The sequence below is a fragment of the Symphodus melops genome (genome assembly GCF_947650265.1).
Source record: "Symphodus melops genome assembly, chromosome: 7".
Lineage (NCBI taxonomy): Eukaryota > Metazoa > Chordata > Actinopteri > Labriformes > Labridae > Symphodus > Symphodus melops.
Genome location: NC_136697.1, coordinates 14,460,429 through 14,478,501, shown reverse-complemented (window position 1 = coordinate 14,478,501; position 18,073 = coordinate 14,460,429). Strand labels below are relative to the sequence as shown.

General features: G+C 38.6%; 2 protein-coding genes and 1 long non-coding RNA gene across 7 annotated transcripts; 2 read left to right on the top strand and 1 right to left on the bottom strand.

Annotated features, from left to right (window-relative positions):
* The first annotated feature begins 1,133 nt into the window (after positions 1-1,133).
* LOC306827489 (cyclic AMP-responsive element-binding protein 3-like protein 3-A) lies at positions 1,134-8,225 on the top strand. The gene is made up of 10 exons (XM_079349338.1): positions 1,134-1,315; positions 1,566-1,664; positions 2,039-2,312; positions 2,883-3,013; positions 3,945-4,055; positions 4,306-4,412; positions 5,402-5,470; positions 7,166-7,250; positions 7,447-7,540; positions 7,631-8,225. Exons 1-10 carry the CDS (start codon positions 1,295-1,297, stop codon positions 7,753-7,755), a joined length of 1,116 nt encoding a protein of 371 aa, XP_079205464.1. The 5' UTR covers positions 1,134-1,294; the 3' UTR covers positions 7,756-8,225.
* On the bottom strand, positions 2,919-7,676 carry LOC306827496. 2 transcript variants are annotated; one of them, XR_013779640.1, is made up of 3 exons: positions 7,608-7,676; positions 7,090-7,247; positions 2,919-3,001 (listed from the first exon to the last, which is right to left on the bottom strand). It is a non-coding gene; the product is annotated as an uncharacterized lncRNA (long non-coding RNA). The 2 variants fall into 2 exon arrangements; XR_013779641.1 differs by having other exon boundaries at positions 2,934-3,001; positions 7,070-7,247.
* Positions 8,226-11,803: 3,578 nt separating the features above from the next.
* LOC306827488 (relaxin-3 receptor 1-like) lies at positions 11,804-13,684 on the top strand. Of its 4 annotated transcripts, none has more exons than XM_079349335.1 (4): positions 11,804-11,913; positions 12,148-12,355; positions 12,498-12,944; positions 13,031-13,684. In XM_079349335.1, exons 2-4 carry the CDS (start codon positions 12,152-12,154, stop codon positions 13,625-13,627), a joined length of 1,248 nt encoding a protein of 415 aa, XP_079205461.1. In that variant the 5' UTR covers positions 11,804-11,913; positions 12,148-12,151; the 3' UTR covers positions 13,628-13,684. The 4 variants fall into 4 exon arrangements, with proteins under 4 accessions (XP_079205461.1, XP_079205460.1, XP_079205462.1 ...); XM_079349334.1 differs by having other exon boundaries at positions 11,804-11,918; XM_079349336.1 differs by having other exon boundaries at positions 11,804-12,355; positions 12,498-12,737; positions 12,834-12,944.
* Positions 13,685-18,073: the final 4,389 nt, after the last annotated feature.

The window sequence follows — 18,073 nt, the reverse complement described above, 5'->3', positions numbered from 1 at the left end:
TTATATGATTTTAATACATGGTTAACAGCAACACATTCCTTTGAAAGAAAATAAATCATGTCTCTGTCTGTTGAAAGTAAAAAAATGTCAAAGTAATTCATTTGTAGAGAACAGAACATTCTTTTTAAATAGTTGATCCTGAATATCCACATGAAGTTCTTTCCTCATTGATATAAAATATTTGAAGTTGAGGCAGTGATGGAAGTATTATTAGATCTGGAAACATTATGACAGACCTTTACTTTTCTGAAGAGGAATATACAGTAATTACTCTGCAACCAAAACAATCTGTTCCTCATACTGATATAAATAAGACACACCTTTGCAAGTGTGCATGTTCTTCCTGTGTAATTGCTTAGAGGACATCTTATGTAATGTCTTAGTTTTATTATTCTTTGAAATAGCACGTAATTATGATGCTCCTAATTATGGCAATAAAGATAAGATATCGCAAGTTGCAGTTATTTCCTCTTAAAGCACAGCTTGTTGTTTTTGGACATACTATGGATTAACACTAAGAATAACTTTTTTTTGAAAACATCGCCAACAATGCTGACCCTTATTATTTATAGTTTTGATCATGTTTACCTCCTTAGTTTAGCAGTAAATCATGTCACCAAATTCAACCTTTTCAGGTTCTCCTTTTTAAACATCAGCCCCAAAACAGCTGCAACTGGGAGGTGGAGATTGGATTTTAATGGATCAAAACGTTTTTAACCAAGTAATGAAAGAAGATGGATCTCCAGTTTAGTCTGAGGGAGACATACATTCAAGTTAAAAAAACACATAATTTGGGTTACAATACATTTGGGTTCGTGCAGTGAGTCTGTTCACCCTGGAGTGATTAATCGGTCAAAATGTAACTCAAATAAAGAAAATTTGTCTTCTGACAGTGACTCATGAAGTCACAAGCATTGCTCTCTCATACTTCTGTCTTGGAGAGCAACACAGAAGAGTTTCTGGATTAACTAACTAAAAATGAATGTGAAACCACACAAGAATCAATCTTTACTGGTCATGATGACATCAATGGTTAATTGTGAGCCACTCTGAGTAATTCATCAGTCAATAAGTCAGCCTTTGATGTTGATTGGCTCTCTCATCTGCCTGCTTAACATTGGATTGGACAGCGATCAGCTGGGTTTGGGAATGTGTGATATGAGATTTCAACTTTGTCCCTTGTAGAGACAGACAACAGACATACCTAGAAGTCAAAGAAGAACGTAGCGAGTGTTTTTTTTTTCCTGCTGGAGAGCTTCACAGTCATTTCATCAGCAGCTTTAATGTTGGAATTATGACACTGACTACAGACAAGGTGAGACACATTTGTAGTCCGATCACTGGTAGCAAACTTTGGCTTGCATGCAGAGAAATGATTTAAAATGATAGATAACAGTGGTATAGAAGTTTATAGTGGATTTGTTTTTATTTAAGATGAGACTTTGGGATCATATCCTTCCATACAAGCAGTTAGAGCGCACAAGCTTTACCAAACAGACCGACAGGGCTTATCTCTGAGAAACCAGGACTGGAAACCTGTCACTCAGAGCAGTTCTTCATTTCAGGTGCACGCTCCGATGGAGCTCACTGACCTCCTGCTCAGGAATACGGATGAAGCTGCTAGTTGCCACAGCAACGATTCGTGGAGCATCACCATTGATGATGTGAGTATGATGGTCATTTTTTCACAGATTATCCCATGAGGAGTTACTCAGGGTGAAACCTTGACCACCAATTATTGATTCTTCGTACAAACAACGGACTGTTGAGTGTGAGCTGTATCCTTGGTAGGGGGTCATGTGTTATTGAGCTGAAACCTAATTGGAGGTCATTTACACTTTCATTGTGTTCTTTCATATGATTATGACTATGATTGACAGCCACAAGGCCACAGGCAGATGAGCTGAAGGAACTGAATGGTCGATGTGTTTATGTTCTTGTATATGCTCATGAATCAAATTAAATCGGTCATTGTGGTAGGAGTAATGTCGCTATCATGGGATAAGGCATACATGACCTTCCTCCTCCTTTTCTTCAGACACTGAGCCCTGAGGTGTCCACTGCAGATGACTTCCTGGATGCCCTATTGGGTGGTAGCGAGTGCTCCTCGGCTGCAGCGTCCCCCCTGTGGTCACCTTGCACCACCGACAGCGGCATCAACGAGGAGCCCCCAACAGATTCCGTTGAGAGTCTTCAGCAGCCCCCCTGCGTCGCTTTTCCAGGCTTTGACACATCGTCTTTCCCTCACCCTCCAGCTCTCGAGAATCAACCAACTGAAAATAAAATGAAGCCTCATGTTTCCATAGATTTTGGTAAGAAAAAAAAGATGAGATTTTACTTAAATTAGATTGTAATGGTGAGAAGTAATGTCACGTTGTAGAGGAAAAAGGTGAACCAGGGCATTGATAAATGTAATGAAGTCCCTGAAGTAATTTAACACGTTTGCATTTTCTGTTCAAGTACAATGAATGCTACAGACTGAGCCTTTTGACGGTCAGGGGCTTTTCAATGAGCAAATAAATTGGTGTTCCCATTTCTGAGCATATGTAAAGGACAAACAGTTGGATTTCAATTGTCATTAAGCATGTGAGTCTTTTTAGGGCAGCTTTTGTTGAAAGGTTTATTTCCATGTTGTTGACAACTGATGCCCTGAGTGCTAAAAAAACTACTTTCAAATGATAAATCTGATATTTAACCACCCAGAGATATGAAAAACGGTCACAGTTTTTTAAAATCAGTATTTCACAAAGAAATGCATGATAAAGCAAGGGAATGATTATCAAGACAAAGGAAGAAACCAATACATTTGCATTTGAGCTTGAATGGCACATTGAGGCATTTTAATGCATTATCACTTGTTGTTTCTCTGGTACAATCTGCAGGCTGGGAGTCGGGTGACCTCCAAGAGCAGTTTGGCATTGCTTACTACCTCACTGCAAACCAAATGGCTCCTCTGTCGTCGACTCAGACTCTCACAGTGAAGGACCTGCTGCTCTCCAACCTGACACAGAAAGTAAGGCAAGAGGATATATAAAGAAGGCAATTTTGTGCAGTATTGTATTCAATAATAGATGTCGAGAGTGGTGTCTATTATTGTGTATTTGTGATGAAGTAGAGGCCAGGAGGACAGTTACTTTCTTGTAGTTACTTCCTTTCTGATTATGGACACCTTGAATGGCACTACCACTCTTGTACCGTGATCATTTTAAATTACAAGACCATTGCTTTATGTGTGTGTGCATCATGTAATCAAAATCTGGGAGTTCATTTATGTTCAGTAAGAAATGTCTTTTCAGTTGCTCATTATCATGATTTGTTGGGTGCCCTACATTTTTACATCTTACTACAAGGAACCCATCTTACAATAACAACTCTGAGGCCCCCCACCCTAAAAGTGACTTCAGAAAAAAATGGTGACCAAGAGAATGTGCTGATTGCTTTGACTCAGATATTTTCCAGAAAGCTAATAGTATGAATAGAATAACTGAAAGCCAGTCACATGACTGACTCTGATGTAAAGCAAGTAAAACGCAGCAGTGGTTTTTTGAACAACCAAACTAACAAGCCGTTTTATGTTCATTCAGTCATCAATGATCAGAGGACAGTGTGCGATGGTTGCTTTAGTCATTTGTCTCAGAGACAGACTGATGGCTGTCACGTTAACGTACAGTAGGTACAGTTGTTCTCCAATTGTCAAGATTCAATTGACAAGCTGGTCAGATCAGAATCTAGCATTTCCTATCCTGGACAGTAGTATGCAGGAAAATATTTTATTCTCATTGATCTGAATACGTTTGATTTGAGAGCGTTTGATGGAGCAATCTGTTGGGGGGCCCAAGCAACCTCTGGAGCGAATAGACAGAATGTTATGTATGAATTGCTTCTTTGGCTGAACTGCCCAGATTGTTACATCAAGGGAAATATTCTGTCCATCTGGTTCACAGTCGCAGCCGATCTCTCAGAATTCCCTGCAGGAGCTTGTACTTAACGAGGATGAGAAGAGACTTCTGGCTAAAGAAGGGGTGAACTTATCAAGCAAACTGCCCCTATCCAAGGTACATGAGCAGTTCAGTTGCATGTATGTGGGGCAAATGAATTTCCTTAAACACGGTACATATATACACATTCAGCCAGGGCCTCCTCTTCCTCTGTCTCACACACACATGCATCTAAATCTGTATCCCCAGTCACCCAACATCTGCTAGTCCATTCCCCCCACCCCAAAACCTAGTTTCCTCTCACTAACTCTTTTTTTTCTCCTTTCTTTTTCATCCTTTTACTGCCACATTTCATCTCCCTGACAAGTTTGAAGACAGAGTTTTAAAGAAGATCCGGCGGAAAATCCGAAACAAGCACTCGGCTCAAGAGAGTCGGAAGAAGAAGAGGGAATATGTTGACTGTCTGGAGGAAAGGTAGGAGTAGGCTGTACTCAGCATCCTCCCTCAGCATGACTTTATCTCTGCATGAAGTGAGAAAATAACACTTTTTTTTTAAATCAGAGAAATACTGATTCTTACAGAAACTACAAACTTTTTCAATCAAAACATATTTACAGAGATGAATTCATTTTTGGGGAATTGAAAAACAAATTCAGCAGTGATGAGGCAATATGATTCAGGAAGATTTAGAATAAACTTTGTCAAAAGACATTTCAATGCAAGAACATATTGATTACAGGCTGTAACAACTTGTAACAAACCCAAACTTTTCTCCTCTTATGTCAGCAACAACAAAAACAAATCTAATCTAATCTAATCTAAAATGGCAATAAATTAAAGTGCTCTGAAAGCAAATGAGTTAAAATACGTTCATGTCATGGATCTCTTATCATTGTGTCCACAGAATGCAACACAAGCAATCTGACAATTGGAGCTGAATGCTATCTTTTTTTTCTTAGATGTTTCTGTGTTGGCATTTCTTAAATATGTTGCTCTAATTAAGCAGCACTCTTAGATACCTCGCCTGGCTTCCTCCCACAGTGCAAAAACATTGTAGTTAGCTTAATAAAGTTTAATAAAAATACTTGTCAATCAATTAGAAGTAAAATGGCAGCGTGCCCTGTTTTTGAGTTTTCCGCTCTGTTGCCTGTTAACAACGAAAGTTTCCTGATGGGGTAATTAAATTAGGTATGTCAGAGCATATTTGCAGGGCATCATTATCATTCATGGTTTGGCTTTGTCATAGAGCGATAATGAAGGACATGATTAACAAAACAGTGAGACAGAAGAAGAAAGTGGGGAAGAGGCACTGGATGACAGAGTGGGTTGCAAGATAACACTCATCAAGATAGCGATGACTGAGAGAGGACCAAGATTTGAGTTGGACACAATGCAACCTCATTACATTGTTATTTAAAATCCAAGTTTTTTTGATCTTATCTTTCTCCCCTCTGTCCCTGTAGGATGTTTGCTTGCAACGCCAACAACCTAGAGCTACAGAGAAAGATCCAGAAGCTGGAGGAGACCAACAAGTGAGTCTTGAAATGGTCCAAGTAGTAGAACATTTCTGTTACTAGGTAACCACTATTTATTTAAAACTACTGATTACTCTATAAACAATTCAGACCATCAGAGAAAAGATCGGTTGTTTCTTTTTAGTAGGTTTTAATGCCACTGCCCTGGGGTATGGTGCCTGGCAGAAACAGACTTTGTTTCCATTTTACACACTTAAAGGGATACTTCACCTATTTACATGAAGCTGTGTATCATTAGAAACATGGTAGTAGTGTTGAATGGTCGTGAATCCAGCCCTCATTTTGCCCTGAGACGAGGAAAAATATGTTTTTCTTTGCCTGGAAGTTTTCTTCATGTGATGCAATATGACGCTTTTAGCATCACATGAAGAAAACTTCGTCTCAGGGCAAAATGAGGGCTGGATTCATGACCCTTCAACACTACTACCATGTTTCTAATGATACACAGCTTCATGTAAATGGGTGAAGTATCCCTTTAACATTTGCAGTGAGTGATATGCTTGACTGTAACAAGACAACAGGATGAGGTTTTTGGATTAAGAAAATTTGAAGATACATGTTTGTGTCATGTCATAACTTTTGCTGGAATTTGGCTCCATATACGTTAAATTGACGACACCAGTAAAAATCAGACAGGTTGATGTTGTGTCGGCCCTTTTCTATTCAACTACACCAATGTTTGTGGAGTTGCCCTATCTTAATCCAAACCGTTACAGCCATCTCTAGGAATGGTGGCTGAGCCATGATTGGAGATTAAGCGTTAGAGGGGAGAGGCTTTGCTAACGGTCACTTAACCTCTTGACCCAAAGACTACACCTCAGCATCATCTCTTTTAAGCATTTTTTGGGAGAAGGTTTTAGACTAGACGTATTGAAATGGAGGTTGAGTCTCACGCTATAACATCGCTTTATTCCATTATATCAATGCTACATGTAATTGTACATATACAAGAGACTGGAGAAGAACAAACTGGCGAGCAGAAAACATAATGAAGCAGGTTCATTGCATGATCGCACCAGTTTCAAAGTGGTTGCAAGAAGTAAACAATAATACACCCTCGTGAATTTTCCCTGAATATAACCTGCTGTATTCACAAATCATCATCATGCTGGAATGTTCTACCCTTAAAACCTGATGCAATGTCAGCTGCTATTTTTGCTGTTGTTAATCGATGATTTAAAAAAATCAATCTGCTTTAGTGCAGAGGCAGTGATTTAAAGTTAAAGCCAGGGGTTTAAGCTTCCAAAAGTTTTAATCTTATGTCTTTATCTGCCACAGAGGCTGAGAAAAATAAAGATTCTAGCACAAGTAGAAAGTATGTGCAGTTTTTCTGAAAACCTTTTAGAGGGGGATTTTTTTAATGCCGTAGGTATAACAAGCATGATGAGTTCCAGTGCCTTGAACACTAAAAAACAAAAAGCCCATTTAAATTTTAAACCTCACACTGCATCCTCTGATTTTCCTCACAAGCTATTCGCTCATCTCATTATGATGTTCTTTTCCTGACTGAGTGCTGCGGTGAATTGTAATAATAATGTAGTTAAAAGCCACACACATACGGTCCAGCTGCATGCTGCTCTTATTTTGTTAATTTACCTCCCACTGAGCAAACACACTCAAAGAGTGAAGTGGCAGTTCGTCATGTGAAAATGTAGCACAATCTCTTTCGTCATCGTCTGTATTATGTTGCAGCGCTCTGTTGGAGCAGCTGAACCGGCTTCAGGCTCTCCTCCCCAACAGCTCCAGCAAAGCAACACACAGAGGGACCTGCATCCTGGTGAGAAACATAACACATTAAATTAATTTACACCACAGAGAATTAGCTCAGACAGCATCATCTGCCATGGCCATGAATAACATATGTACTCATCTTTTGCACAGAAGGTTATGTAGGTTATTTCTAATAACTTTCCCTTTTTTCTCCCTTGTGTTTTCTGTTCTGTTTTTGTCCTGCTGTCTGCATATACATCTAGGTTTTGCTCCTCTCGTTCTCGCTCATCATTTCCTCAAATCTGCAGCCAGAGCCCTACAGCCAACTTGGCCATGAGGAGTACACACTGACCCAGGGTTTGTAGACGTACACAGACTTACTCTCCCCTCCTCTATTAAAATAAAATTTCACACACACACTCACTAACTCTTCTGTGCTCAAATCAGTGCCATCGCGTTCCCTGCAGTCGATGAATGAAGCACCAGACGTCTCTCTGTTGACTGATGGTGAAGCTCTGAGCTTCGACAGGTCTCACTACAGTCAACTTCCCACTCTGTCACCTCCAAGATGACAGAAGGGGAAAATCACTAATCTCCTCGGAGCCCACCAGGAGGAAAGAGGCTGCAAGGGAATGCAGCCCTGCCTGTAAACAGGATTGAAAACGCTGATTGTTATGCAGTGACTGTTTCACACTCCAGGAAACAATTCAGGTGTTAGTGTGTTTTTTCCATAAACTCTAACACACACACACACAGCTACTTAAATAGATTTTTAACACTGGACGTCACTCACTCAGTTGGAGGTTAGAGATGAGGACATCCAAACAGATGAACCCTTAAACTTGTTTATGGAAAAGGACTTGGTGGAATGTGTATTATATTGCTGTCCTATCACTGCAAGACGTATTATCTGTAAAACGTCATTTGTCTTTTCATTACTCTATTTGTTTTTTGTTCATTTTTAATGTATATGTTTGATGTAAAACTTCATTAAAAAGCATGTTCTATTTTGCAACAGCTCAGTAAAATACTGACAAAAGAATCTTTATTTGTATGTTCAGAGAACAAATGTGATTTCAAGACACTACAAAAAAGAGCAGGTAAAATAGCTTACCCATAGTTATTTTATTACAAAAAACTTAACATTAATCTATCACCCTTATTAGTAGGGCATAGGGCGTTATTTGGATTAGGGGTCTCTTTACTGAGCGCTTTCAATAAGGCACAAGTACTGTATGTGCTTTTTTTAAATGAGGCTGAAAAGCTTCTGATGTAATCCTCAATTCCATTTAAACCTGTCATGAGCTTCACTCAAAATGCTCTCTGTAAATACAGAACATTTGGCCTGAATTTGGGGAAAAAATGTACACCTTTGCTGATTTTACAGTTAAAGCATATTTTAGACATGGAAAAGTAAATTGTTATTATAAGTCAAAATGTATTTTTTTTCTCTTTACTTTTGCAAAGGAAAATGTCCGATGTCCATTTCAGTAATCATGGGATAATGACTGGAACTGCCTTCTGTTACAGGGAGTCCAACCTTTAACTAAAGGTTTGCTCAAAGTTTTTTTATGCAGCACACAATTTACTGAACTGAGGAATAAAATCCATTCATACATTCAGCTGTAAATCTGAAACACACAATGTACATAAAAAAGAAGAAGAAGAGCTTTAATGTGCTGGCCTCTCTGTTAGTACTAAAAAACATACGGAGAACATGAATGGTATAATATGTAATTCAATGGATACTTTCCTCACAAGGGAATCTGTCTTTATTTTCAATCTTTATCTGTATAGCATCAATTCATAACAAGTGTTATCTCAAGACACTTTACAAAAATCCTTACACTTTGTTAACATTACAAAAGAGCAGGTTAAAAGACCATGCTCAATGTTGTGTTTACAAAAAGCAGGTAAAAGACCTTAACCTACTTATTTCTATATTACAAGGGCCCTGCTTAATCAGTAAAGAAAAAACTTCCCTTTAACAGGCACAAATCTTCAACAGAGCTCATGACGGAACAGCTGTCTGCTAAAGCTGCACTGGGCTTGAAAATGGGATGGGGGAGATGGGACAAGATGTAAAAAGAAGGAAAGGATAGGGGAAAAAAAGGGGGGGGGGGATATTGGTTGTTTGGGCAGGCCATCCTAACTTCTGCTGTATCCGAATTATAGGAGGAACCTTCACCAGATAAAGGTAGTGGGTTACTAATTGTGTTTCTAATGTTCAGACTTTTATCATTAAAAAAGCTCATGAAATCATTGCTGTTTAGGGCTAAATACATGGATCAATGGAGCAATGACTCTCTGTCAGCCTGTCTACCGTGCTGAAAAGGTATCTAGGATTGTTTTTATTTTATTTAATAAGAGATGAGTAATATGCAGCCCTCAGAATGAGGGCAACATTATGTGTGGATGTGTTTTTAAACCACTGATATCTGGGGCCTGTACATGGGGCCTTACACAGTTGGGACTGTCCAACAAACTGCTTACACACTGTATTTCATAGTTCACTGGGTTACAGTGAACACTCAGGCTAATGGTTAATACAGAGGTCAATATGACATGAATAAGAGTCTATATTCATGTGTACATGTGTGTAGATTTGGATTTGACAGGCAGAAACAAAACTGTGCTGAGGCACACTTAAAATGCTAACAATTGTTAGTGATGTTAGATAGATAGATAGATAGATAGATAGATACTTTATTGATCCCGAGGGAAATTCAAGCTAATAATGTATAACTCTCAACATCTAAGTCAGGAAGTGTAGTTTTGAATGCATACAAAGTGGGATAATTTGCACTCAGTAGGAACGAACAGATGAGGATGCTGAAATGTTATAAAATAGGGTCTAAGCTTAACTGACGTTTGGATTTGATAAGGGTTTCAGACATTAACTCCTCTCTAAATATACTGTGTTGAGTTTGAGATTTTCAAACCATGTGAAAAGTCAAATTCATCCAACAGACACACAGGCCACAGGGAATTATTTTATCAATTAACAACATAAGAAATTACATCATTGTTACTTCATTCCACTAGAAATCAAGATGTTTTGAAAGTGTAAATAGTGATTTTTTTTTTGGTTATGTGGGTGTGTGTAAAATAAGCTCTGTTATCAATTCAGTATTTCAACAAAACAAAAAAACAGGCTGTGGCTGTGTTTGCTTTTTACACATCTCTCAGTACTGTTTGTTCAAATTCTTTAAAGACCGAAGAAGTTAGACGTTAACTGCAGTTTTAAAACTGATTCACTTTAACAAACGTGAGCCAAAGTCGCCCCCAGTCAGATGGAGCCTGACATGAAGTGTTGATCAGACCTCCTAAAAAGTGTGTGCTGCTTATTTGAGAAAGAAATATATGTATGTAAAAACTCTGAATATTGATCCTGATTGATTTCTGTATGGTAAAATTTTTAAATATTCTGGTCAGCCTTTCATTGTAAGCAAATCAATTATTTTATTTAGACTCTCTTGCCATGCATCCCCCATTCCTTTGTTTAGTAAGTACCATAAAAAAAAGGTTAAACTGAAGTATCTAAGTGACACCACAGACAGCTTCAAAAATGCACTCCAGACATATCGGCACGTCCGTCCATCTCATGATAGTTAAAAAAAAAAAAAAAAAAAAAGGAAACTGTAAAAATGTGTGTACCTGTTAGGTGAAGGTCTTCTTGACTGTTTCTGAAGTCAAAGAAACAGACATCAATTTGCTTCACATTGTCTTGACTAAACGTAAAACATATCCTGATATGACAGCTGTCCAAACTAGTGCTGTATTGCTCATGTACAAATTCTAAAGACATTGAAAGCAGGTGAAAGGTTTGTCAAAATTGTTTGATAGGTTTCAGGCTGTCCAAGTGAAACCAGTCTAGAATATTGAAGTGTGCTTGAGAAAATGACTCTCTTTTTGTCCTCCCCTCTGTCCAATGCACACACAGTTGGTCATGGAGCTGCATTTTAAAAATACCAACACAGTGACCTAAAAGAAATGCAAATCCAAAAGACGCATACTCATCTCTCTCTTTTCACATCTCACTCTTCCTAGCTCCCTCATAAAGACTGCAAGCAGTTTGGAATCTTTATCAATTCTCTGATGTGCATTATTTCACAGGCATGCTAGCAGACCATATTAACCTTTTTGAAAATAATTTCATGTATAATTTACCTTCAGATTATGCAGGAGTGTTAAAGGTGATATTTGGACACAACATCAGAGAAATCAGATTAGCCGGCTCCATCAAAGGTGAGAAAATGGAAACAGCAGGCAAATACGGAATAAATGAATGAATGAATGAATGAATGAATGAATGCAAACACAACTACATGATCCACAGCACGGTTATAATTTCAACTTGAGTATGCTTTAAGACAAGAATTAATCAACTAAACACAGAAACCTCTGAAATACTCTTACCGAGTGTACACAACTATTTCTTTTTATCCGTGAATCATTAAGTTACAAAACAAACAAGTTGAGAATGGACGGAAAATTAGACATTTTACACACAATACACATTCCAGAGATTTTTTTACTGCACCCTATCTGCTGCTATTGTCAGAGTAGTTTTACTGTAATGGAATTGTGTGGGCTTAAGTCTATTTGGTAGTACGCCCTCTAGCGGTGGAGGAGAGCCACGCGAGTATAAAAGCCTCCGTTTCAAGACGCTGTCGGCATCACTGAAGGCAGGGAGGTGGCTGCATCACTTCAACCTGACTGCGAGTCAGGTTGTGTCAGATTTTCGCTTGTTAAAGTAGTCAAACGTGTTCATATAAATACATTTAAAAAAATCTTAACAATTATACAGCTCTAGTTTTTGCGCAGACTTTGAAGATTAAATCAAGCACGAGGACTATGGGGATTTTCGTATCCACTCGTGCGCATCCATACTTTTAATGTATGCTCGTACGAAAGTGAGGACAAGTTTTTTTCCAAATTAAAACTCGTCTTTTCCTCTGCAGAATCATGCAGAGTAACAACAGCGCATCAGCTCTGACCGCGCTGAGTGTGTGCGGAGAAGATGATGATGCACGAGACATCTTCAAACTTGCAAGTACAACAGAAGCAGCTTCCAACCTCGCAGCTTTCAATCTATCGCTCAAATGCTGGCTGCACCTCCTCTCTAAGGAGTCCTCGGTGGACCTGCACGGAGACAGTGCAAACCTGGCAGTAAGTTCTTTTTTTTCCCATATTGTACAGACAATGTTTTTTTTTTTTGGCAGGATTCAAACTAAAATATGCTAAGAAATTGTATAGAGCGCTAAAAAGTATCCCAAACAATGCTTTTGCTGTTGCCTATGTCACTAAACAGGTGCGCATCATCATTGCCCTGGTCTACCTGGTGGTCTGCGTGCTGGGGCTTGTGGGTAATCTCCTGGCCCTCTTCCTGCTTCACTCTCGTCGTCGGGGCCACCACCAGCACTCATCCATTGACTGCTTTGTCATGAGCCTGGCACTAACTGACCTCCAGTTTGTTCTCACTCTTCCCTTCTGGGCTGTGGACACAGTGCTAGACTTCCGCTGGCCCTTTGGTCAAGTCATGTGCAAAATTGTGAGCTCGGTCACTACTATGAACATGTACGCCAGCGTCTTCTTCCTTACCGCCATGAGTGTGACCCGATATCGCTCCCTGGTTACCTCTCTTAAGATGGACAGTCCAAAGATCGCCCACACTCAAGCCAGATGGGCCAGTTTAGGGATTTGGGTGGTCTCGCTTGTGGCTACACTGCCTCATGCTTTCTACTCCACTACAGTCCAGGTTTGTTCAACTAACACTTTTATCTTCTTAAAGTTATACTTTACGTTTTTTTGATTGAAACCATTCACCTCATGTTGTGTTTGCAGGTATCGACAGATGACGAGCTGTGCCTAGTGCGGTTTTCTGACTCAGATTCAAACCATTGGGATCCTCAGGTCCTGCTTGGACTCTATCAAACACAGAAAGTGCTCCTGGGATTTGTAGTTCCTTTGATCATCATCTCGGTGTGCTACCTCCTTCTCTTGAGGTTCATTCTGAGCCGGCGGGTTGTAGGGAGCATTATCAGCGAGAGCGTCACAGAAAGGTCAGAGTGTGAGAAAGGACGCAACCTTCGCCGCTCCAAAGTCACCCGCTCTGTCACCATCGTAGTCTTGTCCTTTTTTATCTGCTGGCTGCCCAACCAAGCACTAACCCTGTGGGGGGTGCTCATCAAATTTGACCTGATGCCCTTCAGTAAAGCCTTCTACAATGCCCAGGCTTATGCTTTCCCTCTAACTGTTTGTCTGGCTCATGCTAACAGCTGTCTCAACCCAGTGCTGTACTGCCTGGTCCGCAGAGAGCACAGAGCTGGACTTAAGGAGCTCCTGCTGAGGGTGTCGCAATCCATCCAAAATGTCTGCACTCTGGCTCTGAGGGGAAGAAGGGTGGAAGAGGTACCGCCCAGCCTAGTCATGGTAGACTAAGACATCAATGACACTGCATATTGACATTGCCCTAATGTTCGTACTGTAAATATAGACCTACAGCCATCAGCAGGTTAGCTTAGCATGGCATAATGACTGGTAATGGGGGGGGGGGGCTAGCTAGCTTGGCTTTTGCCCAAAATGTTGCTACAATCACCTTTAAAGCTCAGTAACCAACATCATTTGATTCAATATCAATGGTTTGAACATAGTACAAAGGTAAGAAATTTCACATTAGACTATGTGCAAGACTGATTTTGAGATAATGTTTTTTTTAAGAGTCATTTTTTTTTGTAATTTTTATTAAGAGTCTTTTTTAACAGGCCACCATTTGTTTTCTACATCTATTAAACATTAAGATAGAACATGTTGATTAGACAATATTAGGCAAATGTTTCCCCATGTTTAGGTAAGTTAGCTTGCATACTTGTTTAGAGTTCAAATCATACACTGTAAATATTAAAGGACAAAGCCTGAGTGACCTAACACTTGTGTTACAGCAGGGGGCTTTGGAGTCCCATCAATGGCAGTCACCATGCTGGAAATTATTTCTAGCTCTAATTTTCAGTCAGCCTTTTTTTTTGAAACTCTATTTATCCCCGTGGGGCAATTAGCGCACCAAGCGTTCGACCACAGGAGCAGTGAACTGCATACACCCTGACAGAGCAGGGGGAGCAATTCAGGGTTAAGTGTGTTGCCCAAGGACACGTCGGACATGTTGCTCGCAGGAGCTGGGGATCGAACCCTCAACCTTCCGGTTGATAGACGGTGACTCTTGACAAATGTCTCAAAATCATGGCCTTTAAGACATTTGGCAACATAAATTTTAAACAGTCATCTATTTTGTTGCTTATCTTAACAGCAGAATATTTTTAAATCATTATGTATCATAAATTATCACTAATTTGATAGTTCAGGGGGAAAAAACGGGACTCACATGCACCTTGCCGAAATCAACAACTTACTCAATTATTTCCCATTTTTTACATGGACCCCTAAATATCTGGAAAAAATACAAACTCACAACTGCTAAACAAAAGATTTTAGGTTAAAAAGTCAGGGCCTTCGGTTTTATATAACCATGTTCCCTTGAAATGGTTTAAACAGAAGATTTCTCCACCACTTTAAAAACATGCTTTTGAAGGATTTTACATTCAAACAGAAATAATGCCTGTAGATATTTAACATCCACTTTAGCAAAAATATAATAAAGCTATTTGGCTGTTGGAGAATGTGTTACTTATGTTACATAAACAGCTTCTTCCTCATTCTGTCCTCTGGTATTTTGATGTTAGATAGTTCATCCTGTAAAGAAATTCTTTAAATCTTAAATACCTATAAATGCATACTTTCAAGACTGTACGATTTATTTAGACTGTATACATTTATTCTGGACATTTAAATCTCCCACACTATAACCTTTGTAGAAAAACTGAATTCAGCCTAAGTGGTGATGCTGCTGTGATGCTCACCATTATATTTTTCTAGGTATCAGCTGTGAAATGTTGCGTAACTATGTCTTGTATGTAATGGGACATTAAATTAAAAACAAGAAGACAAAAGAGATCAATGACATATCTAGAAATTTGATCTCGTCTGTAGCCACAAAATGGTGAAGTTGAGGAAAATGAATCTGTGACTCAAAAGCTAATCCACAATTTTGCCCTTTTGCAACCTTTTAAGTCTTAACATGGATTACCATCTGCAGCTGTAAATGCAAATATCACCCTCACACACATACACGGCTCCACGACAGCCACTCCCTTGAACTGTGTGCTACACTGGCAGTATTTGCCTTTACCAATCAGACATTGTCTCTGCTCTCTATGTGTGAGGCTCTGACGTTGCTAAAAAAACCTGCATGTTTCAAGTTTGATTCCAAATGTTATTTTTTCATGTCATTCTTCACAATGGTTTGGGCCTGGTTTAGGTTCAGAATGTCTGAATACATGAGTGCCTACGAACCATCCAGATCGCTCAGGTCGTCTGGTACAGGTCAGCTGTCTGTCTCCAGAGTCAGAATCAAAGATGGAGAAGCAGCCGTCAGTTTCTATGCTCCTGAAATCTGGAACAAACTCCAAGAAAATTGCAGGTCTGCTAAAACTATCAGCTCTTTTAAATCCAGGTTAAAGACACCTGTTTACAGCTGCCTTCATCTAAACAGATTTTAATCTTTTACTCTGCACTGTAACTTTTAAAAAAAAATTCTTTATTGTATTTGAATTATTTTTACTTGAATATATTTTAAGTTTTAATTATTTCAATGATTTTTAAATGTTCTATTTAAATGTTTCTCTTCTTTCCTCTGTCATGATGCTTCTGATGTCTTGTCTGAAGCACTTTGCCTTGTTGTTCAAATGTGCTAGATAAATAAACTTGCCTTGCATTGTCTGTTTTCGCAGTCATATTTTTGCTAAATCTTTTTTTTCCTTTAAAGAAGATCTTCTGTTAAAGACATCCAATACTTGAAACTTTTTAGCTACCATACATCAACTTGCATCATCATTTTTCAGCTATGCACAGAACAGTTGGCTCTTTTCTATTTCTCAGAGTCCCGGTGATTGAAACTTCATGAAATTAATGTCTGAGTATCATCCCTATATATAAAGGTGTGGTGTGACAAAATCCAATCTAATGGTTATACTACCAATCTCAAATTATCCGAATAAAAGCTATACATTTGTATAAAAACACTTAAGCACCATGGTGAGATTTCTACCCTGAATATTTGAATAAAGCATCCCTAAGTCATGTTAGATAGTAATAACTATTTTATATACACCAAAATGACACAATAGATACCATATTTTTGAAGTGTGTGGTGGTGCTTTTTGGAAAGATTTTAAACTTTGGTCATCCTCTAAATTGCCAATCAACCCTAGATGTTTGGAATTTTTACAAAACAATTAATTTGTCCACCAACTCAATGGTTTCACTCATTAACAACCATCAACTGCACATCAAAAGCAGACTAAAAATCAATGAATCAGCATCTCTGGAGCTTTCCCCTGTATGTTGTTTATAACGTGGTTGGACATGCATCTGTTCTCATATTTAAGAGAGTTAATTCATCTTTTTTTGAGAGGACCATGGATGGTAAATAAAACATGAAATAGAAATGCAGAAAGATATTGACCAATGACGTAGCTCTGAGGCAAAGGCAAAGGAAACATAAGACAAGACCAGAAAATGCTTAAGACAAAAAAGGCATGACAAGGGAGTGAGTGAGTGTGCAATAATGATTGAAATAACTTAAGAGGAGAAAGATATGAGTATGTGCACATTATGCCAATGACCGTATGCATGCATGTTAAACATAAATTTTGATTAATTTGGGGAAGAAAATAAAGAAAGATAAACTATAAAATACAATACAGTAACCTTTTCTGTCTTGGGGGGGCACTGGTGGTATGAAGGCAGGACACATTATTATTACATTTTTCAATGTATTTTATTGTCTATATATATAAATATGATTATTTGTTTTTTCAATAAAAACAGGAACAATTAAATTACCCTGGACAGAACCTTGAAGTTGGAACATTTAACATTTTCCTCTCGTTGGTGGAGGTGAATGTTTAGAGTCTACGCTGCTCTGTATGCAGATTGTGTTGTAGTACACGCAGAAAGAACAAAAAACATGCCCCTCTTTTGAAAGAATATCAATAAAGCTCCATGGTGATGAATATGAATGCCTTTGTTAGGCCTATCACTGACTATTACTACAATTAGCATTAACATGTGTCCAGGGACTATTTATCATGACGTGTGCTGCTGTCCTCTTGGCCAGGTCACCCTTGAGATGTTGATCTCAATAAGTTCATTATCTGGTCAAATAAAAAAAAAAGAGGGATCCTCCATTTTAGTGGGCTGATTACATTTGAATGGTCTACTGCTAGTTGTAATTACATCATTAATCAGGACAAAGAGCACGCTTATGAAAACAATATTCTCTGTAGCCCAACATAGAGTTTCTGAACAATGTATGGCACATTTACAGATAAAAATGAATGTAAAGCTCCTGTTAAGGCTGACGCTCCATAATTATCTACAAAAGCAAACCAGACCATCAGCAACGAGATTAATTTTTTCAATAAAGTCTATCCTCATAGACATGTCAAGACTGACACAATATTGAATTTCACCATAGGAGCTTAAAACCAAATTAGTGACCAACCTCACTGTATTTTTAGATTTCCTTTTGTTAAGTTGTGGTCGTCAGTTGATGCGTTTGGTGGCTTTGTTCTGTTTTTTAGAGGCTGTTTGTGTAACACAACTTGCAGACAGTGTTCAGCTTTTACAGATACAGCTGTACTCAAAGTGTTCCAGCAATTTATTGCTTGATAAGTGTCATAATGATAGTGGAAAACATGGCAGAACAAAGAGAAAGTGTCTAAACAAAAATAGGACTACAGCATCTTATCATGAAAGTTTATAAAGGCTTTA